The sequence below is a fragment of the Cebus imitator genome, unplaced genomic scaffold (genome assembly GCF_001604975.1).
Source record: "Cebus imitator isolate Cc_AM_T3 unplaced genomic scaffold, Cebus_imitator-1.0 Scaffold0, whole genome shotgun sequence".
Classification (NCBI taxonomy): domain Eukaryota; kingdom Metazoa; phylum Chordata; class Mammalia; order Primates; family Cebidae; genus Cebus; species Cebus imitator.
In genome coordinates, this window is record NW_016107315.1 from 19,381,914 (window position 1) to 19,405,630 (window position 23,717).

General features: G+C 40.8%; 1 protein-coding gene across 2 annotated transcripts in view; it reads right to left on the reverse strand.

Annotated features, from left to right (window-relative positions):
- STT3A (STT3 oligosaccharyltransferase complex catalytic subunit A) overlaps window positions 1–22,420 on the reverse strand; it is a 30,127-nt gene extending 7,707 nt beyond the window's left edge. Inside the window, exons 1-15 of one of the 2 annotated variants that reach the window (XM_017523696.2) lie at window positions 22,297–22,420; window positions 19,500–19,622; window positions 18,371–18,431; window positions 14,311–14,432; window positions 13,799–13,944; window positions 11,590–11,680; window positions 10,109–10,215; window positions 9,352–9,516; window positions 6,902–7,082; window positions 5,723–5,878; window positions 3,513–3,604; window positions 2,697–2,852; window positions 2,262–2,450; window positions 1,241–1,357; window positions 1,022–1,124 (exon numbers count right to left, since the gene is read on the reverse strand). In XM_017523696.2, the coding sequence (XP_017379185.1) occupies window positions 1,022–1,124; window positions 1,241–1,357; window positions 2,262–2,450; window positions 2,697–2,852; window positions 3,513–3,604; window positions 5,723–5,878; window positions 6,902–7,082; window positions 9,352–9,516; window positions 10,109–10,215; window positions 11,590–11,680; window positions 13,799–13,944; window positions 14,311–14,432; window positions 18,371–18,431; window positions 19,500–19,587 (1,774 nt within the window). In that variant the 5' untranslated portion in view covers window positions 19,588–19,622; window positions 22,297–22,420. The remainder of the gene's footprint in view (window positions 1–1,021; window positions 1,125–1,240; window positions 1,358–2,261; window positions 2,451–2,696; window positions 2,853–3,512; window positions 3,605–5,722; window positions 5,879–6,901; window positions 7,083–9,351; window positions 9,517–10,108; window positions 10,216–11,589; window positions 11,681–13,798; window positions 13,945–14,310; window positions 14,433–18,370; window positions 18,432–19,499; window positions 19,623–22,296) is intronic. The other variant, XM_037736337.1, reaches the window with a different exon arrangement.
- Between the last annotated feature and the right edge of the window lie 1,297 nt (window positions 22,421–23,717).

The following is a 23,717-nucleotide window of genomic DNA, read 5'->3' on the forward strand; positions in this document are numbered from 1 at the left end:
CTGCCTCCCAAAGTGCTGGGATTACAGGCCATGAGCCATGGCACCCAGCTGTGAACTGTTTAACTTTTTAAAGTATAAATAGGCATTACATTAATTTTTAAGTCAGAGAACTATATTTGGAGGTTTCCTCTAAAAATCTTTGTGCCAGGCCGGGCGCAGTGGCTCACGCCTGTAATCCCAGAGCTTTGGGAGGCCGAGGTGGGTGGATCATGTGGTGAGGAGTTTGAGACCAGCCTGGCCAAGATGTTGAAAGCCCTCTCTACTAAAAATACAAAAATTAGCTGGGCGTAATGGCATGCATCTGTAATCTCAGCTACTCAGGAGGCTGACACAAGAGAACTGCTTGAACCTGGGAGGTGGAAGTTGCAGTGAGCCGAGATCGCACCATTGTACTCCCGCCTGGGTGACAGAGTGAAACTCCGTCTCAAAATAAATAAATAAATAAATAAAAGTCTTTGTGCCAATAGTCATAAGGCACATGGTAACCTCCATTTTACACATACTTTTATTTATATTCATTGTATGTATATATTTGTATACTTATGTCTATATTACATATAGACATATGTAAATATATACATATAATATATATTTTATATATATAAGCATATACTTAAAATGTTCTCTTTTTTTACACGCTCTTTTCAGGCCATATAAAACATTTCTAAGCTGGCCAATGATTATATGGCTTAAACCCACTAAAAAAATGCTAATTCTTAAGTTCACTATCATAAGCCTTATGTTCAGCTTGGTTTTATTACTGGTTGTGGAACTACTTCTATGCCGTGCACAATCATATAGCATGCTGTACCTACATTAAGAATTGCTTACATTTATGTCCTACTTGTTGCAAAAAGAAAAATATCAAAATACCAAAACCTCAAGCTGCAAATACTTAGGAACTTCCCATGTAAGAAAAACATCTTGGTAAAATATCAGTAAAAGTATAGAAAACTAGGAGATTCATCTAATTTTCTTAGAATCTATGTCCTTCAGCTAAAAATAGAATTAAGTATATTACCATCAGAGGAATACCCAGTGAGGCCTCCAAAAATGACCAGCACATAGCTGACATCAAGCTCCCTCATGATCTCATAGGCTTTTTCCTCTGTGGACGCCATTGCCTGGAAAAACAAACGTACAATTTTCAGAGCACAATACCAAGTTATATGATCCCCTCATGCAGACTATTTCCCACTAGACCTTGCACACCAAGCACTCAAAGATCCCTTTATCTTACCTGCCCTACTCGAGAAATGTGGGTATTATTCCATGTGTTATTGTCTACTAAAATTGTTCGGTTTGCCATAGCTGTAATCTGATAGCCGTAATCCCACCAGGACATGACCTTCGCATCCTGAAAGTAGAAGGGGAAATGGAAATAATAAGCTTCTCACTGTCTCTAAAAATCAAATGCAATAGAGAAGGCATCTTTGGTCTGACAGAAGTGATGCCTGGCTAACTAATCTATTTCTTCACAAAGTAATGCAGGTCTAACCAGAAAATAAATTCTGGCACCTGGTCCTCCATTTATATACAATCATAAAATCTCAGCACAAATAACAAAGCAACATTCCCAATACGTCATCCCAGATCATTTTATACAAACAAACATAGGGAGTGGGAGGTGTGGGAGACTGTGCAATATAGCCACATCAATAGCCTAGTGTCATTTGACAATTGTCTTAAATAACCTTTAACAGAATCACAAAATACAATTATTATAGAGTGGAAACTCAAATCACAGGATATGATGGACAAGAATTAAGAGACTCTTAAAAGTTTTGATTCCTAACAAATTGTCTTAGAAATGCTATTCCTAATAGTTATTGTAAAGGAAATCACTTCAGATTCTCAAAAGGTATAATTATAATATTAAAAGCAGTTATCATAAGGTGATCACTTCACACAAGACTTATATTTTTCTTCTTGCTTCAATTTTCTGATTTTTCTAAAGTGAACATGTATTATTTATCTATAAGTTTTTTCTTCTTTTATAACTGGGATGTTCTACCTCATTTAAAAATCATCATAACAGTAAAAGTATCCACGCAATGTCTAGATAATTACTAGTAAGAGTAACTATAAAAGATCCCTGAATTAAATGGAGGTTCACCTTTAAGGCTCATTTAAGACTAGAGTTGCAAAGTTCCAATTTCACCAAGCTTTCCACCCATTTAAAAGCTGTATGATTCACTATAACATCAAATGTTTCCCCCTTTGCCCCTAACCCACAATTCCCATTCCTCCCAAATCTTTACCTCTGGAGTATTGTGACGAAGCCAGTAATATGCTTCTCGGAAGTCATCAAAGATGATCCTACTGCCATCCCCACCACGGGCAGACAGCACAATGGACGGAGAAGAGTAGGCCTCACTGGTCACCCAGGTTGAATGAAAGGTGTAGGTGATGAGAAAGAAAGCCATGACCAGTATCATCCCACTTGCCACCTAAAAAGGGAAAAAGAATTAATTGTGTAGTTAACCAAACTAAATTTACACAACACAGGACAACTTCTTAGACACATTCCATAATATAGGTAAGATTGATCAAAACAAGTCAGAGGACATATGAGTTAATTCTGACCACCTATGACAGTGCTCTGCTTTACTCCCCTGCCCCAACAGACACACACATACACACACACACACACACAGAGTTGCCCAAATCTGTTCTTAGCATCACTTAATTCTCACTTCATTCTTAATAGGGTAGGTAGAGTCCTGTTGCTTCTTGCTCTTCTTGTCTGGACGACTTATGTCCAGATTCTTCATGTATGTAGACAGCACCTGGGAGACTCCAATGCCAGAAAGAATGCACATAACAGGTGCCAACACTAGCATTAGACGCACCTAACAGAGACAGGAAGCATGATTAGTCTAATCAGTGTTCAACAAATTACAAATTTCAGCCTATTAGCAGATCAAAACATTAATTTAGGAGTTTTCATCAAACATGACTTCCATGAAAAGTGAAAGAGAAAATACTTAAAAGTTACAGAAGTATATATTTCTTCAACTGTTTCAATTACATGCATGTACATATGTGTGTCTTGAACAATAATGATATAAAGTTTATTTCGTAACTGTGGTTTGAGACCAAAAAAGTATAAGAAACACTCTTTTACTACAATATATGAAATCCCTCCTCTCTTTTGACAATCGAGCACTGAGTAATACTCCCATGCCTTCAAGAAAAAAATACCACCTCCCATTTTAAGACACCCAGGGGCATATTTTCCAAAAGCGCCTATTTTCCAACAAAGTGCAAAAGTGCTTTTATAATACAAAGTTATAAATCCAAGAAAGTTGGACCCCACAACCAGAATGTATGAGTGTCCCATACATTCTGGGAAGGATCAACAACAGCAAACAGCTTTACAACTCAGTCCCTCAAATGCTCAGAGAGAAGCATGAGCACGATCATCAGTACTTTCTGAATTCTGCCAGGCAGATAAAAAAGCACCTCAGAAGTACAGTGAAAAAGTCTGCCAGACTGAGGGTATTCCTCACCATTACAGCTGAAAAGTACATGCTGGTCACACCATACATGATGATAAAAATCCGGGCATCAGACAGGTTGCTAAAGCAGTAATAGAGGCCAACTACAAAAGAGGGAAGGAGAAATAAGCAGCTGAGTCCTGTAGGTCGAAACCTACAAGGGAAAGTATCTTCATTATATAATTGGATGATTCCACACATTTAACCCAGCAATTCCACTTCCAGGAATTTATCCTAAAAAAACAATCATAGAAACATGCAAAGATGTTTACTATAGCACACTTTAAAGTAGCAAAAAAATCAGAAACAATCTAAATGTCAAATAACAAGGAGCTAATTATAGTTCATTTATTTATTTATTTATTTTTGAGACAGAGTCTCGCTCTTTCGCCAGGCTGGAGTCCAATGGCACGATCTTGGCTCACTGCAACCTCTGCCTCCTGAGTTCAAGCAATTCTCCTGCCTCAGCCTCCCAAGTAGCTGGGACTACAGGCGTGCGCCACCATGCCCAGTTAATTTTTGTATTTTAGTAGAGACAGGGCTTCACCATGTTGGCCAGGATGGTCTCGATCTCTTGACCTTGTGATCCGCCTGCCTCGGCCTCCCAAAGTGCTGGGATTACAGGCATGAGCCACCGCACCCCACCTAATTATAGTGTATTTATAAAATGGAATATATCAATTAAAATATTGCCACATGAGATTATGGACCATTTGCCTTCTTACACATCTCTGTACTTAAAAAAAAAAAAGTGACATATTTTAAGTAGTTCTATAAAATAATACTAAATAACAGAAATTTAATTCTTTATGAAGTTAAAAAAAGGAAAAAAAACTATGATCTCATTCTTATTCAATAAATAATGATAAATATACATCAAAATGTTAACAGTGGCTAGAATGGGTAGTGAGAACTCCAGAATATTTACCTGTTTTGAGATGGGTTCTTACTGTATAACCAAGGCTGGTCTCAAACTCCCAGGCTCAAGTAATCCTTCTACTCAAGACTTCCAAGTAGCTGGGACTATAGGTGCACACCACCATGCCCAGCTTATTTATCTTACATTTGTGTGTGTGTGTGCGCGTGTGCATGCACATGCACATCATGTGTTTTTATTTTTAAGTAGAGAGAGGGGTCTCACTACATTGCCCAGACTGATCTTGAACTCCTAGCCTCAAGCAATCCTCCCACCTCAGCCTCCCAAAGTACTGGGATTACTGATGTGAGCTACAACTCCAGGCCTGTTTTAATTTTTTTAGACTTGGGTCTCACTATGTTGCCCATGGTGATCTTAAATTCCTGACCTCAAGCCATCTTCCCACCTCAGCCTCCTAAGTGGCTAGAATTATAGGCATGAGCCACTGTACCGGCATCTTTTTCTTTTGTACTCATTTATATATATTTTTACAATACACAAATTACTTTTAAAATAAGAGAAAAGTAAAAGTTGGCCAGGCTTACACCTGTAATCCCAGCACTATGGGAGGCCAAGGTGAGCAGATGGCTTGAGCCCACAAGTTTGAGACCAGCCTGGGCAACGTGGTCAAATCCCATCTCTACGGGAAAAAAACAAAAAACAAAAAACAAAAATTAGCTGGGCATGGTGGCATGCACCTGTAGTCCCAGCTACTCAGAAGGGTGAGGTGGGAGGATGGCTTGAGCCCCAGAGGCAGAGGCTGCAGTAAGCAAAGATCGTACCACTGCCCTGCAGCCTAGGCAATAAAGCAAGACTCTATCACACACACAAAAAAAAGCAAAGTTATTTTTTAAGAGAAAAAGACCACTGGTAAATTCTTAAACACATCTGGATTGGCCAGAAGATAGGAGATTGATGAGGCTTTACAATTAGCAGTACTCATTATGGGACTTCAATACTGCCAAGAGGAGAAACAGGGGTAAAGGGCTGCCCTTTAACCCTGATTTGGAGCATGATAGAAATACTCCAAAAAAAAAGAAATAAAGAAAAAAACTTGAGTAAAAATTACAGTTAAGTTTTAACTCATAACACAAACGGCACAGGCTTTGAACTTGCCAATATCTACAAATATAGAACTTCTGTTACTCTATAGGTTCATATATGAGAAAATTTGCTTAGCTATCCTCTGTGTTACAAAACATAAACGGGCAAAGAAAAACAAAACATGAATGAGGGTAGCTTACAAATCTGGAATCAAATGGGGATTCTTATGAACAAGGCCATTTCAGAACACAAGGCCACATACCTGGAAACATGAAGACAAGGAGCTGCAGGTCAAAATAGTATGAGGACCAGGTTGTGGGCTGATGCTCAGACACAGAAGCAATGATGGGGATGTTGTTCTTAGCATAAGAAGGATCCAGCAGTGAGTAGAAACGCCCCGTCCAGGGAGATATTTTTCCTGGCAGCAAAGAGGCAATAAGCATTCCACACATACTCTTCAAACAAACATCTGATCCTAATTAATCAAAACTTCCCATTTTAATAAGACTCTCAGTGACAGAGAAGGATTAGGTTTTTGCTTAATTACCACCAATATTTAGAGAGTTTCACTCCTTTGAGAGTACTTTTGTCAGCACTGACAGCAGAATAAAGCCAGGCGGTGTATAAACTTGGAGAGAAGAATAGAGGCAGAAATGCTACCTGAAAGGGTTTTAGGCCAAATTTGGTCAAACCAAGGCCAATTCTAGAGACTAAATCAACTATATCCTCAGGTCCTGCTCTGAATTAGTCAACAGATAGACTTGAGCAAAATCAAATTAAATCTCTGAGAAATAAAAGTAGGGAAAATGGAGAAGGAAAATGCGGCCTTCCAACCAACTAAACAGCCATGATTTTGTTTCCATGGGATTAGATGACTGCCACCTTGGAGGGTACGGTAAGCAATATAATGACTTCTCCCACCCAACCAATAGGAAAGAAAAAAAAGAAAGGAAAAGGAGAAAGATTTGCAAGCTAAGATCTAGTTCTTTCACCAGGTGTGATTAAGAGCGGCTCCAACAAGACATTCTCTTCTATGCTGAATCCAAACACTGGGCTGAAAAGTAGACCGAATGTAAAAATGTAGGATTGTATATGCTTCAAATGAAAACAGAAATAAGAAAAGAAGAATCCTTTGTGGTCAAAAAATACCATCTTTTGTAGTTTATTCTATGTCTGTACCCAAATGTATTTAATAATAAAAGCTGTGAGCCTGGCTGGGCACAGTGGCTCACTCCTGTAATCCTAGCACTTTGGGAGGCCAAGACAGGCAGACCATCTGAGGTCAGGAGTTCGAGACCAGTCTGACCAACATGGAGAAACCCTGTCTACTAACAATACAAAATTAGCCAGGCATGGGCTGAGATTGTGCCATTGCACACCAGCCTGGGCAACAAGAGGGAAACTCCATTTCAAAAAGAAAAAAGCTGTGAGCCTTCCCTACCTGTAAGCATGAGGAGAGTTCCCACGGTGAGAAGGACAAAGCCTACGAGAGAGATGACACTCCGGAAAAGAACTTCAAATTGCTGTGGATTCAACTTGCTGCGCAGGTAATCCACAAAGGCATGGATCTGGCAGAGACCAAAGACCCCAAAGGCTGCCATGTGCTCTGATGAAAGGACAGGCTGTAGGTAAAAGGATATGTATGTTAATATTTAAAAAAAAAAAAAAAAAAATGAACAAGTCCAGCCCAGGCCTGCATTCTCCTTATCTAGTTCAAACCAACTGGGTCAAATGAGCTCTGAGGCCCCAAAGGAACCAGTGCAAATCTAGGGAAGGGTTTAATTCAACCAGCCATATTTTCTAAAGTATTTGGAGCCCCCTAAAGCATAAGATACGCTATCATTATCACATCTCTGGCTTTTGTTCAGGTTATTTCCTCAGCATAGACTGTAATTTTCCCCAAATTCCCATCCACTAAAATTCTCATCACTCAAGGTTCAACTCAAATATCATCTCTTCCTAATAATCTGCCAAACTGAAATCAATCACTCCTATGTTCCATATCGCATTAGTATCTTCTAGCACTTAATCATTCTCTGCCTTAGAGCAGTGATTCTCAAACGCTAGTGGGCACTGTAATAACTAAGGGGGTAGGAGTGTTAAAATGCAAATTGCTGAGCCCCACCTCCGGAGTTTCTGATTCAGTAGGTCTGTGTTGGGGCTCTAGAATTTGCACTTATTTCTAACAGTTCCTAGATGCTGCTGTTGATAATGATACAAGAACCACACTTCCAGAACTGTAGCCTATCAAATATAGCCAGCTGCCTGTATTTCTTTCCCCGCAAGAAGACCAAGACTTCCTTAAAAACCATGACCATATTTTTATTCTTTTTACATTTTCAAGTGATTAGCAAACTGCATATTCAAATGCTTTTCAACTTATGATTGGGTTACATCTCAATAAACCCATTGTAAGTTGAAAATATCCTAAGTAGAAAATGCATTTAATATGCCTAGCCTACGGAACACCGTAGCTTAGCGTAGAGTATCTTAAACATGCTGAGAACATTTAACATTAGCCTACAGTTGGGCAAAATCATCTAATACAAAGCCTATTTTATAATAAGTACTGAATATCTCATGTAATTTATTGACTACTGTGCTGAAAGTGAAAAACAGAATGGTTATATACATACTGGAAGTACAGTTTCTATTGAATGTGTATCACTTTCACACCATTCTAAAGGCAAAAAATCCTAAGTCAACACTTCATAAGTTGGGTCCAACCTGCAGTAGGTGATCAGTAAAGAAATACTTGTTGGCCAGGCACGGTGGCTCATGCCTGTAATCCCAGCACTTTGGGAGGTCAAGGCAGGCAGATCACCTGAAGTTGGGAGTTCAAGACCAGCCTGACCAACATAGAGAAACCCTGTCTCTACTAAAAATACAAAAACTTAGCTGGCATAGTGGCGCATGCCTGTAATCCCAGCTACTCGGGAGGCTGAGGCAGGAGAATCACCTGAACCCGGAGGCGGAGGTTGTGGTGAGCCAAGATCACACCATTGCACTCCAGCCTGGGAAACAAGAGCGAAACTCCATCTCAAAAAAAAAAAAAAGAAAGAAAAAAGAAATACTTGTTGACCTCTAAATGTTTGTACTTTAATGATAATTTCGCAAGAAAAATCAAACACACCACGTTATTCTCTAACTCTTGTCTGTTAATCCTATGTAACAATGTTGTTAAAGGTTTGTGCTTTACTTCCTGAAGGACTTACAATTAGATGCCATTAAGATCAGGATACTCTGCTACTACACAGGACCTTCTACATTAAAAGGGCTGGAAACTTTAACTTTGATCACTCATCTAAACTCAACTCAACTCAATATTCCTCCCCTTCCCACAAACTTAAAGCCAAAGTAAGAACTATGAAATTCAAACTGCAAGAAGCAAATACTAACACACTACAGGACACAAACTTTAATGACCAATAATTCTGTTTCTTCAATTAACAAGAGTAGTTCAATATAAAAGCTGTGAATATGGCCAAGCTCAGTGGCTCATGCTTATAATCCCAACACTTTGGGAGGCCAAGGTAGGCGGCTCACCTGAGGTCAGGAGTTTGAGACCAGCCTGGCCAACATAGTGAAACTCCGTCTCTACTAAAAATGCAAAAATTAGCTGGGTATGGTGGCAGGTGCCTGTAATCCCAGCTCCTTGGGAGGCTGAGGCAGAAGAATCACTTGAACCCGGGAAGCGGAGGTTGCAGTGAGCCGAGATCACGCCATGGCACTCCAGTCTGGGGGACAAGAGCGAGACTTCATCTCAAGGAAAAAAAAAAAAAAAGCTGTGATTAAGTTGTATTCTTCTTAACAGAATCCAAGATAAATCAGTCTAGTTGGGGCTGCACAGAAAAAGTAGAAGCTGAAAAACCTACTCAGTCAAGGGCTCACCTGGAAACCCACAAAGGAGATCTGCATAGAAAGTATAGTGCCCAGGCAGTAAACAGTACAGTAGGCCACGTAGATCCGGTGGGAGAAACGGCCTGTTAGCATCAGCACCAGGACATGGAGAGGAATCAAATTGATCAGAAACACATAACCTCCCCATGACGAGACCTATGATAGAACAGAAAAAACAGTTCCTCTGAGCATGCCTCCTCAGACCACCACCACTATACTGTAGAATATCATCTGTGACTTTTTAAAGAACACCCTTTATAGTAACTATAATTTTATTTATGCCAAATGGCTTAAAGAGTTTAAATAATTGTTTTTTTTTAAACAGGAAAATCAAGTTCTTACATGTACAAGTTTGTTACACAAAATAAAATAAGTTTAAAAATAGAAAATCAAGTTCAAACTCAACACAATAACTCAAACCCCTGCTCCCTTGTGGTTGCTGATGTCATGACCACATAATGAGAGGGACTTAAGCCTCAGAATTCATCTAAATACAATCACTGTAAGGTCATACAGAGGATTTAGGGATATATGAGCAAGTAGTAGCAATTAAGGAGGTTTACATATATACATAAGTATGAACAGAAAAAATAGACTGGAAAAGAAAAAAATTTAGGGGAGCCTACCAGAAAAGAAAGTTAGTCAAATAAAAAGAAAGAAAGCAAGAAAGTTGGTCAAATAATAAGTACCCATAGGAAATACAGTATTTAGAGAACTTTAAAAATTAAAAACATGTAGAAAAAGTTACCATGTAGAAGTAAGCAAGGGCACACTTAGCTGCCCAACAGATAGAACCAGTCTTTACTGCCTTGATCCACATGTAGTAGGTGAGTAGCATGCAAAAGATGGCAATTCCTGCAGAAAGAACACACCAAGAATTTAACAAGAGGCCAGGCTAGTATAGTGATTCAGAATATTGTTCTGGAACAGATTGCCTGGATCTACTACCAAGTAATAGTGTCATTTTAGGCAAATTATTTACCTTTTTGTTTCAGTTTGTTTCAGTTTCATGTAAAAGGAAGTAATAGTATCTACTTCATAAAAGTGGTCTGAAGACAAACATAATTAATGCTTGTAAAGCACTTAGAACAATACCTAGCATATAATAAACACTATGTAAATATTGGCGATTATTATCACTCTTTCCAAGCACTAAACATCCTGCTAGTATAGTCCTAAAGACATCCTACACTATCATTCATCATCCTGCCTCTACGTCTTAACATAGCTAATGCTCATGCTCCAATTGCCTCTTTCCTTGATATCTGCCTGATGAAGTTTCAACTTCAGGACCCCGCTGAACCTTAACCACTTCCAAAAAGCGTTCCTTGATTCCTGAATTTGCTTTTGTTTTTGTTTTTCTAAACAGAGTCTTGCTCTATTGCCAGGCTGAAGTGCAGTGGTGATCACAGCTCGCTGCAGCCTCAACCTCCCAGGCTCAAGCAATCCTCCCACTTCAGTTCCCTGGGTAGCTGGGACTACAGGCACATACAACCATGCCCAGCTAATTTTTGTATTTCTTGTAGAGACAGGGTTGCCCAGGCTGGTCTCAAACTCCTGAGCTCAAATGATCCACCCACCTCAGCCTCCCAAAGTACTGGATTATAAAGCATGAACCACTGAGCTCAGCCCCAAATCTGAATTAATCTTTCCATTCACTACCTTACTGAAGTACTCTGTCAAATTTCTATCATGGCACACAGTGCTATCTACTGTCATTGAGTCATATTTATATGTCCATTTTAATCTTCCTTAATATATTATGGGCCAATATAACCTTATCCATTATCTATCTCTTTAATTTCTTATAATTATGTCAAAAAAAATCTTATTCATTATCTATCTTTCTAACACTTAATACTATGTTTTCCCAATAACATTCATTAAGTGTATGTTGAATTGAAAACAAGTCAATATGTCATTAAAATTTTAAGGACATTTATTCGCTTTATCTAGAAAAACAAAGCAAAGGATTATAATGTTAAAACAACAGTTAACTATTTTATGAGTACAGAGAGGAACCAAAGATTTGTAAGAAAAGTAAACAACTACCTTTCTAGAAAAGATGATGGGAAGAGAATATGAACTTGTCCAAGATCCCTTCCTGCCCATTTCTAATCTTCTAACCCAGATACCATTTTTATTAGTGCTAAGCCATAGATTGCGCTTTATGAAGCTCTGTTGGATAATGAGGTCAGAAGATAATCTTTAGCATTTTAAAAGTCTTACCTTCATTATCATAGGAGCCAGCCACAGATCGGGAGATATACCCAGGAACTACAGCAATCATGGCAGCAGCAAGAAGCCCAGCCCCTGCATCCTATAAGAAAAAAAGGGCATTAAGACATTAACACCAATGCAACTCTGAGAAAGAACAGAGGATCCACTAGTCCATTCTGTTTATAATGGGCCCAGAAAACAGTCCAACAATTTCAACGTAGATGTGAGATGTCAGAAATGGTAGAAATGCCAGGACGCAATGGCTCACACCTGTAATCCCAGCACTTTGGGAGGCTGAAGCGGGCTGATCACCTGAGGTCAGGAGTTCGAGACCAATCTGATCAACATGGAGAAACGCCATCTCTGCTAAAAATACAAAAATTAGCCAGGTGTGGTGGTGCATGCCTGTAATCCCAGCTACTTGGGAGGCTGAGGCACGAGAATCACTTGAACTCGGGAGGCAGAGGTTGCAGTGAACCGAGATCATGCTATTGCACTCCAGCATGGGCAACAAGAGCGAAACTTCATCTCAAAAAAAAGAAGAAGAAGAAAAAGGAAATGCTCACAGCACAAGAAAGCTAAAAACTTCATGACTAATTCCCTATGATGACACTAAACCTGACACTGAGAACACATATGCTGAGGACAGACAAATCAAGTGAGATGTCAAACATCAATACTGTCCCAGAATGGGCTGTCTGGCTACCAATCTCGCCAAGCTTCTAAGTCTCTACTTCTAACAACATCTGCCCATCACTGGAACACCAGTCACATCTCTACAACTCATGCAAGGACAGTCAAAGGAAGAAAAATTATTATTTCAGTTAAAAAGCCAACAAAGTTAACTGATAATCTACCTAAACCAAAGATGCTAAGAGCTTAGGCAATAAAGCTTAAATATCACCAGGCACCCTTTGAGCTCAGGAGAAAGGAGCAACAGATATAAGCCACACTCCAAAAAGCAAAGACTTGCCTGTTGAAAAGAGTCAAATTTGGAAAAGGGCAGCAAGGAGAAGGATGAAAAGTTTTCCAAACTAAATTCAGGCTTCCCAAACCCCCTACTGGTTTATCACCTCTCAGGTATCTCTCTGACACCACAGCATAAACTAAGAATAGCACCTAGGGTGCCAAGGTCAGCAATGCTGAAACATGGAAAAAGAGAGTCAGCATTATGGAGTCTACTACGTAAGCCAAATGGCTTAAGAATTTTAAGATAATTTTTTTTAATCAACAAATAATTGCTGAGTACATTCCTGGTAGGAAAAACTAACCATTTTGGAAAGTTTCATGTAGTTTTTGTTCCTCTCTTTTACACTGTGAGAACTTCAACCAAACATTTTGATTTTGCATTTTAAATGTTTTTTTTCTTTACGTAGCGATTTACATTTCACTTCCAACTGTTCTCTCATAAGGACAAACAATTACTAATGATAAAAAATCACATATTCCAGCCAGGTGTGGTGGCTCAGGCCTGTAATCCCAGCACTTTGGGAGGCCAAGGCAGATAGATCACCTGAAGTTCAAGATCAGCCTGGTCAACATAGTAAAACCCCATCTCTAATAAAAATTAAAAAAATTAGCCGGGCGTGGGAAGCAGGTGCCTGTAATCCCAGCTACTTGGGAGGCTGGGGCAGGAGAATCACTTGAACCCGGGAGGCAGAGGTTGCGGTGAGCTGAGATCATGCCACTGCACTCCAGCCTGGGCAACAAGAGCAAGACTCCATCTCAAAAAAAAAAAAAAAAGGAAAAAGGCTAGGCATGGTGGCTCCCTCATATAATCCTAGCACTTTGGAAGACCGAGGCGGCTGGATCACCTGAGGTCACGAGTTTGAGACCAGCCTGATCAACATGGAGAAACCCTGCCTCTACTAAAAATACAAAATTAGCCAGATGTGGTGGCACATGCCTGTAGTCCCAACTACTCAGGAGGCTGAGGCAGGAGAATCACTTGAATCTAGGAGGCAGAGGTTGTGGTGAGCCAAGATTGTGCCATTGCACTCCAGCCTGGGCAATAAGAGCAAAACTCTGTTTCAAAAAAAAACATACACACATATTCCAGAAAGGAGTTGGAATGAACCCAATTAATACAGCCCAGTAAAAGTTGTCTTTATTCTCTGGCTCCCTACCTTTCTAAGGCTCTGTCCCCCACCCTCCAGCATCTATTAAAGAGGCTCAATAACATTCATTCCCAAGCCTCCCGTCACCCCAAATCCTTCACCTTGAGCTCTTTGGTAAGGTGGTACGTGACGATGGTGGTGAAGGAGGAGAAGAGAGGGGCCAGGAACACACAGACATTCCGAATGTCGATGGTGATGTGGAAAAAATGGAGTACATGGTAGATTGCAGCAGAGGTGATCATTAAACCTGTAATGGGAAGAACAAACTCTATTAGGTTGTCTTACCAGAACTTAAGGGAAAAAGAAAGGGAAAGTCCCAGCATCAATAAAGTGACTATGTAAGTCTTGACAAATCACCAGAAATACTAATACAGCAACTGCAGTAAGACTATAAATTTCTCTCCTAAGGATTCAATCAGAAGTCTAGAATGTATAAAAGCCACCCATTTCTACTCTACTACAAATGTACTCCTATCTATATAAGATGCACTTTTAGGAATCTGTAATCAAAATGATATCACAAGTGTCACAAGACATACCTGTTAGAAATAAAAGAAACTGTTCTCTAGCATACAAATATTTGCTTTAAAAAAAAAAAATCTGGTCTCCTCACCTGGGTAAATTGTTCCTCCAATGATTCGTCCCAAAGGGTACCAAGCTCGGTCATCAAACCAGTTATGGAATTTATAAAACCCCTCCTCAGCCAGGAACCTGGTAGTCCGATAATTAAAGTACCTATAGCAAGAAAGAAACTTTGTTGTGAATTTATGGTGAATTTTGCTCCTCGGGACACACCATTGAGAAACTCAGCATTACTCAACGAAAAATCAGTTTAGCATCAAAAATTATGCCATGAAATCATTTTCACAACCAGAAGTCTGTTTATTTCTAGCTCCATGCTTGTCTCAACTAAAGCATTGCTTCTCTCATGAGGAAATGAAACTGGAGCCTAACATTGTAACAAAGCAATCAAATGGGATACTTCATCAAGCTGACATGTAGCCATCAGGACCAGTCAGAGAATTCAAGCACCCTGAAGACAAAGCCACTGAGATGTGGGCACCAATAGATTTTGGCTTTCAGGCAACAGGAACATATTTTAAACAATTTATACTGCACACAAAGACACATGGATAATTTCCAGTGATAAGCATCTTTAAAGATGTTGGTACACCATCATAAGTAGGATGAAAAATTTTTAACCTATTCCATAACACAAATTCCTTAATCAGTGTTTAAACTTTTAACAAGGTTTACTCATGCAGTTATGTAAAATGCTTCTTATGTCACCTGTATAGTAGCATAAAAATATAGATTACAGCTGGGCAGAGTAGCTCATGCATGTAAGCCCAGTACTTTGGGAGGCTGAGGTGGGAGAATCACTTAAGCCCAGGAGTTCAAGACTAGCCTGAGCAACATAGTAAGACCCCATCTCTACAGAAAAATTTTAAAAAATTAGCCAGGCATGGTGGCATACACCTATAGTCCCAGCTACTCAGGAGGCTGAAGTGGCAAGACTGCTTGAGCCCAGAAGGTCGAGGCTGCAGTGAGCCATGATCACAACAGTGTGCTCCAGACTGGGCAACAGAGCAAGACCCTGTCTCAAAAAAATAGACAGATAGATAGATAGATAGATAGATAGATAGATAGACAGACAGACAGATGGATAGATAGATACACAGATACACAGATAACATGAAAAGTATTTGATATAAAATGCTTAAGAGCTATAAATGGAAAGACAGTTCTTTAGGCCCAAAATATATAAGCCCTTCTCTTAAGTTTCTCATTTAAAAAGAAATAAGGCTGGGCAAGGTAGCTAATACCTGTAATCCCAGTACTTTGGTAGGCCAAGGCAGGTGGATCACTTGAGCTCAAGAGTTCAAGACCAGCTTGCACAACATAGCAAGACCCTGTCTCTAAAAAAATACAAAAATTAGCAGGACTTAGTGGCACACACCTGTAGTCCCAGCTACTTGGGAGGTTGAAATAAGAAGACCACCTGAGCCCAGGGAGGTTGAAGCTTCAGTGAGCCGTGATCATGCCACTGCATTCCAGTCTGGTGACAGAGTAAGACCCTATCTCAAAACAAAAAATTAATAATAATAATAAATAAAAATAAATAAGAGGCTGGCGCGGTAGTTCATGCTTGTTATCCCAGCACTTTGGGAGGCTGAGGTGGGTAGATGGTTTGAGCACAGGAGTTTGAGACCAGCCTGGGAACATGGTAAGACCCAATCTATAAAAAAATACAAAAATTAGCTGGACGTGGTAGTAAGCGCCTACAGTCCAAGCTACTTGGGGGGCTGAGGCGGGAGGATTGCTTGAGCCCAGGAGATTGAGGCTGCATGAGCCATAATTGAGCAACTGAACTTCAGCATGGGTGACAGAGCAAGACGCTGTCTCCAAAAAAAAAAAGGAAGACAGACAAAAATAAACAAAGAGTCTCAAACTAGAGATAGTTTAATTACTAGACATAATCATGACTAACCATCCTCTCTGTCTACCTCTCTAACCCTATTTCCTCCTTGGTTAGTCAAGTTTTGAAAGCTGAAGTAAACAGAAGCAACAGATGGCAGAAATCTCTATCTTTCTGTTTGTCACTGATGTTATTTTGGTGACTGTCAGGAACAGAAGAGATGAGGGTTGCAGGCATCAATATGTGTCAGAATTGTGTCCTTTACCTACCAGTAGGAGAAGTAAAGTGAGAGAGAGGAAATATAAGTTAGTAGAAATAGGTCTGGACTGGGTTCACCACTCTGGGCATCAGTTTCCTCCTATGCAAAAGGAAGTGTCAAGTCCTTTATGGTCCCTAACAGCTCTTGACAACAAGACAGATGCTCTTGCTTTCCCTGATTATCTAACACCATTATTTGCTCATCCAGGGAGTCTGAGAAAGAAGTCTAACAGATTGGGATCAAGAAACAAAAGGAGGTCAGGCATGGAGGCTCATGCCTATAATCCCAGTACTTTGTGAGGCGGAGGAGGGAGGATTGCTTGAGCCCAGGAGTTTGATACCAGCCTGGGAAACATCGTGAGGCTCCATCTCTACAAAACTTTTTTTAAAAATTAGCCAGGCATGGTGGCATATGCCTGTGGTCCCAGCTACTTGGGAAGCTGAGGTGGGAGGATTACTTGGGCCCCAGAGGTCAAGGCTGCAGTAAGCCATAATCATGCCACTGCACTTCAGCTTGGGTGAGTCAGACCCAGTCTCAAACAAAAAAAGGAAAAACAAAAGGATAGATTTCCTCATTCATGAGAAAAAGTATAAACTGATTTGAAAGGCCCCAAACAGAATATTTGTAATGCCTCCAAAATACTTTCAAATATCTACACAAAATTAAAAATTTGTAAATAGATGCAGGCATTTTGAATCAATACCCCACAAGCTTGAATATACTATTTTTAAGATGTCAATAATATTTCAAGAGCCTACGATTTTGGCCCTCCAAGTTTGTTATAAGCCTTAACTTTAGGCAATATAAAAAACTGGAGTCAGACAAACGTACATTTAAATCTTGGTTCCTCCATGTACTGAATATGTAACCTTAGATAACCATTACCAGCCTGAGTCTCCTTATTTCTTTTTTTGGGACAGAGTCTTGCTCTGTTGCCAAGGGTGGAGTGCAGTGGTATAATCTTGGCTCACTGCAACCTCCACCTCCCAGGTTCAAGTGATTCTCCTGCTTCAGCCTCCCAAGTAGCTGGGATTACAGGCACATGCCACCACACCCAGCAAATTTTCGTCTTTTTAGAAGAGACGGGGCTTCACTATGTTGGCCAGGCTGGTCTTGAACTCCTGACCTCGTGATCTGCCTGCCTTGGCTTCCCATGGTGCTGGGTTACAGGTGTGAGCCACTGTGCCCCACTGAGTCTCCTCATTGCTAAGAAGGGAATAGTAGTATCTACATCTCAAAGGGTTGCTGAAAGGATTTAGAGATAATCTGTAAATTAGTGCTTGGAACAAAATGAATGCTTAGTAAATGGTAGTTATTAATACCACTAAGGACTTCCACTATATCTTTTTCATCTGATGAACAAAACTCCCAATCAAACTGATAACTCTGAGCTTTTGGTATTGCCCTAGAATTTTAACTACGAAGCCCAACTTCTATCACAAAAACTGCTAACAAACAAACAAACAAACAAACAAACAAACAAAAAATGTCATGAATCTCAAGTCCATGATTTGTGATTCTCTTCTGAGCCTGGAATATACACCAGGATCCTTTCCTTTAATCTGCAAACTTTTATCAAACTGAGCAGCCAGCATTCTCTTAGCCCATCCAGATCTTAAATGATAGGCAGACATACTAGCAATGCCTCTCACTTTTTTTGAGGTTGAGATTTACTTGGTCAATTCCAACACATACTTTTTTTTTCAATAGAGATGGGGTCTCACCACATTGCCCAGGCTGGTCTCAAATTCCTGAGCTCAAGTGATTCCCCAACCTTGGCCTCCCAAAGTGCTGAGCCACCGTGCCTGGCCTCCAACACATATATTTTAAAAGCAGATAATTATCTCCTTTGGAAGAGTTTAAGGTTTTTTTTCCCCCTTAAATGTACTGAAAGCACATCTCTATCACTGAGAGCTGACTGAAATTTTAATCCAAAACCCATGAACCTGAATGCCTCCCAAAGAAAATAATATCAGATCAAGCAAAGGTACTCACGGATCAAACTCATGAATAACACTTTCAAATCTCAGGACAGCAAAGAGACGAGTGGAAAAAGCTGCAAAAAACCAGAGAATTAATATTTTATTGGTATTGTGCCATGGAAGAGCAGCAGATATAGTACTATAATGAAGACAGTATTATGCAGTAGAGAGATCACAGAAAATATAAAATAATTCCTGAATAAAGTCTTTATCCATCTCTTCCCACATATAGGAAATGAAAAAAGTTTACTTTCCCCTGACAATGGCATCTACATTTTCCACTTTCACAGGACACAGTTAACTAATTATAAAAGCCTGTAACATTACATTCACCTACTAATGCCAAACTCAACTTACATGGTCATCTTCTATATACGTTGACACTCCCACCATACACACACACAACAAACCTTAACCTTGGAGCAAAGAGGTATGGCAAGCAAGTCCTATACCTAGGACTCATGAAGAGCCAGAAAATCTAAAAAACAGAGTAACCTCTCAAGAGACTTTCAAAAATACTAAAGGAGGCACCTAAACTGAAGATAATTGTCTTTTACAAAAATCAGTTATCCAAGGGTCCCCAATATCTCTTTCAGCCCTATGAGAAAACAGAATTGGCACAGCATGTTTCCCATTCTTTCACAGATGATCATAGCCCTGATCTTTTTTTTTCTTTTTTTTTTGAGAGACAGCCTCAATCTGTCACCCATGTTGTAGTGCAGTGGTGCAGTCTCTGCTCACTGCAACCTCTGCCTCTCAGGTTCAAGTGATTCTTGTGTCTCAGCCACCCAAGTAGCTGGGATTACAGGTATCCACCACCACACCCAACTAATTTTTGTATTTTTACAGGGTTTCACCATGTTGGCCAGGTTGGTCTCAAACTCCCAGGCTCAAGTGATCTACCCACCCCAGGCTCCCAAAGTGCTGAGATTACAGGAGTGAGCCACTGTGCCTGGCCCATAGCCGTGACTTTTATATTCCTTTTACTTTATTTTGTCTTCATAAAATTATACTGATGAGGAATGGAAAAACATAACAATCTGCTAAAAAGAACAAGGCATTTTAAGGTAGCCATTTTCAATGTTTTTCTAGACTCTCTCCTTTCTATCCCCAAAGAAAGAGAGGTTCATGTGCACACTCACATAATACAGCAGCCATTGACAGAATGAGAAGCTTCAGAAGTGTGTCCTGCTTCTCATAGGACAATCGCAAAAATCCAAGCTTAGTCATCTTGACATGAATGGGTGGCAACAGGTGACAATCAGCTAAAATGAAAAAGTCAAGACCACAGGATATTGAACACCTTCAATTTACCTCATTAACTTTCATATTTTATGATGAAAGGGAAACATAAAGGACATAGAAGCTAGCAAAAACACCAGAAAGGATCAAGGCTAATGCTAATATCATATCCAACTCTGGCTTAAAGTATGATCAACCTGTAAGGAATTAGGCAAAAGTCAAGTCTATGTGTCAAGTCTAAAATGGAGTGGTCAGAATAAACCACTCATAATTCTATTTCCCACTCCTTCATAGCTAACAAGTACATAAGCACAATTAGCAACAGTATAGTACAACAAGGAAGAGATGAAAATATAAATAGGAACAATTGGAAATACTGAAAAATAATAAAATGGAGAAAGAGAGCACTCAGGAAAAGGTAGGATTCTATGGCGATGGGGGGAAGCGGGAAATGAACACTGAGACCAGACGTGAAAGCCCCAGCACTTTGGGAGGCCAAGGAGGGAGGACTGCTTGAAGTCAGGAGTTCAAGACCAATCTGAGCGACAGAGCGAAAACCCACCTCCACAAAAAATTGTTTAAAATTATGCAGGCTTGCTGGCTGGCACCTGCAGTCCCAGCTACTCAGGAAGCTGAGGCAGGAGTTGGAGGCTGCAGTGGGCTATGATCAGACCTCTGCACTTCAGCCTGGGCAACAGAGCCAGAATTCATCTCTTTAAAAAAAAAAAAAGAAACCCCAAAAAAAAAAAAAAAAAAAAAAAAAAAGGGAAAAGCAATAAGAGGAAAAACAGAAGTCACCACTGAATCAGCACAATATCCTACGCTAAATTTAAACTTCAACTGAATGGCTATACACTTTTTTCTTTTCCAAATCCCAATTGGGCTGTCAGGTCAACTGAGAGCATGACTGGTAACTAATGAAGGAAAAATCATTCACTCAAGAGAGGAGGGACATACACACAGATCCACTGTGCTCTCAATCGCATATATCAGACTAACTACTACTCAGATCTATACCCGCTTTCAATCACCTATCCCAAGGCATCTCTGTAACTGACAATGCTGAATTAAGAGATTGATTCAATTACACAGAGACAGTTTGATGGCACCAGATGATAATCTGGATGCCACTAGATAATCTAGATATCACTAGATGATAATCTAGAGGGAAAGAAAACGAATTTTTCCTACTGAAGCAGAAGAGTAGGGGAAAAAAAGATTAAAATGTTGAGGGACACTATCTGTAAGCAGTACAAAACGGAAATCACATGATGGTTAAGAATTATTTAGATAGCACTAATCTACCATAGGTTAGTTATTCTTGAATAAGACAGTACTACCACCTTCTTAAATCATCATTGAAGCCTTTTTTTGCTTTATTCTTTTTGACATATAATTGTACATATTTATGGAGTAGAGTGTGACATTTTGGTACATGTATATCATGTACAATAATCAGGTTAGGATAATTAGTAGATTCATCACCTCAAACACTTATTGTTTTGTTGTCTTAGGAATATTCAAAATCCACTCTTCTAGCTATCTGAAACTATATAATAAATTGTGTATTTTTGTTGTTAATTATACTCCTAATCATAGTTATCCTATAGAACACTAGAATTTATTCCTCCTATCTAGTTGTACTTGTGTATCTCTTAACAAACCTGTGTCTATCCTCCCCCACGAGTCTTTTTCCCACTATTATTGGAATAAAGAAGAAAAAAAATAAAAACAAAAACAAAAAACACTGGACTAGGTGGAAGGCATACAGAATGCTAGCCCCAACACTAAGAAGTCAAGCATGTTCTCCACAATTAACTGTCCCAGAAGAGCAGATTTAGAAATATGTTTAAGTATATTCCCAAAGGGAAAACTTGTTTTGCAATCAAAAATGGGAAGTCAACAATTCAGCCGTATCTCTCAGGGTTTGCAGCTGTTTTCTGGAATGCCTGAAATAGGAACAAACTTGACACCAATGTGTCGATATGAGCCACACACCAAAATGAGACTGCTAAGACCTCTACTTGAAAACTGAGTAAAGTAACTGGTCATTTCGGGCAGGACCGTAAGGGAGATTTCATCTCGTGCTCTTTGGTCACTTCCGCACAGCGCCAAAGCAAATAAGAGCAAAAACACCTTTCTTAAAACACTTACCATCTGCGTTCCTCTTCAACTGTGCCCTGCAAGCTGTGGCATATCCTGCCACCGTAGCTCTAGTTTCCCAGACTGCAATTTCCCCAGCCACGTTTTCCTACACACGTTTCCATACTCTCTCACAATCCTTTACTATCCTCTCCCTCCCGCTCTCTCCAGCGGGTCCCACCTCCCTCTTCTTTCCCCCGCTCAAAGAACTGACCACCTCTGATACCCCCCAGCGCGGGACCCTCATCACCCCAGCATTCTACGCGCCTTCCCCTCCAGAACTAGTCCCGGGACCCAGTCTTTCCCACGCTCTGTACCCAAGACCCACCTTACCCTCCCTCCCCAGACCTCCACCTTACCCTCCCTCCCCAGACCTTCACATCCTTCCATCCAGGAAGCCCCCACACCACGCCCCACGCCCCTTCCTCTGCAAGGCCCTAAGCTCTGCTCTCCACCCTCATTTAGAGTTTTGCTTCCAGCACTTCGTTCAGTCCCACCAACGCCATGGACTGCACCTGCCACTGATTTTCAAGTTAAGTTCTACGGCTTTCTCACCTGGACAGCTTTACTAAGCAATCCGCTGGGCTCCCTCGGCCATCAGTTCAGCGGCGCACCCAACCCTGGCAGCGAACAGATCCGCCTCCCGGACTGCGTCCCCGTTGGCTGGCTCCCGGCCAATACGACGCTTCCGGAGAACGATAGGATCGCGGCACTGTCTGTCAAAGGAGGAGGCGTCAACCAAGCCTTGAATCCAGTTGTTAATTGGTCATTACAGCTATCATTTAGCACTCTAGAGGTGGGGCTGTGTACTCCCGCCGGGCTATCATAGGCCGGCGCATCGGAGTCAGGAGCGCGGAAAGAACATGCCCTAAGCAGTTTGGTTGAGGGCCGAGGAGTGACGTGTCAGTCTGCGGAACCACGGGGAGTCGCGGTGGAAAGGCGTAGGCTGCGGACTCCCGTCATGTGACAAGAAGCGGAAACTACGCCGAAATAGATCGAAGCTTAAAGTCCCAGTAAGTCGGAATGCGGAGCCGCTGGTCTCTTGTCTTTTTTAAGTTAGAAATTGTTACCTAATACAAGGTGAAAGGAGAGGAGGGAAGCATTTTCTACCCACTTACTCTCAGTTTAAACTCAAACGCTTCCTGGTCCACACCGTTCCGTCTTTTGCAGGATGTGCCTGATAATTAGCTCAAGAGCTTTTACTGTGCTTTGGTAACTGCGATGCACCTGGGAACCTTGACAGTTCACAAGACATGGCCCTTTTTTCAGCCACTGGCTTTGTGAAAGAGCGTGCCTAGGCCTAAAGGGGTTGCCGGGGCTAAGCTGGAAGCGTCTCCACTGCCAGCTGAGACAGCCGGCGCCGCGGAGGCACAGCTCTCCCAAACAGCAGGCGGGCTTCCTCGGGGGACCAGGAGGCAGCCTGGCCATGCCTTAGCAGCCCTTTGTAAGATACCTGCCAGAGAGCCGCTCTCCCTATCCTAACTTGCCTCTCTTCTCCCGCACCCTACGGCCCCTCACCCCCAATAGCGTTGCTAAGGGCAGAGAAGGGGACGAAGTTTCAGCAGCAGTTCCACCATCTCAGACTCGCAACGAACACACCTACATCATGCACTTCCACTCCCTGTGCGCCTCGGTAAGCTAAGGCTACACCAGAGAGAGTGGGAATGTCCCGCAGCTCTTCGAGCTTGTTGCCACTGCCATTCCCACAGCTTCCTATTTACTCTCCCACAAAGGCAACACACCATTTATTGAAAGGTCATTGTTTAAACCAGTGCTTCAGAATCACATGTGCTTTTTCCAAAATTCACATGACCAGGCTTCCCTCAGGACGTTATGATTCAATAGATCTGCTTTTTTGCTTTTAATAGTAAGTGTTCGCAAAAGCAAACAAGCTGAGCCTGAAGGAATTACAGAACTTGAAGTAAATGCTTCTTCGAAACAAGAGTTTTTTCTTTCTTTTTTTTTTTTTTAAAGGT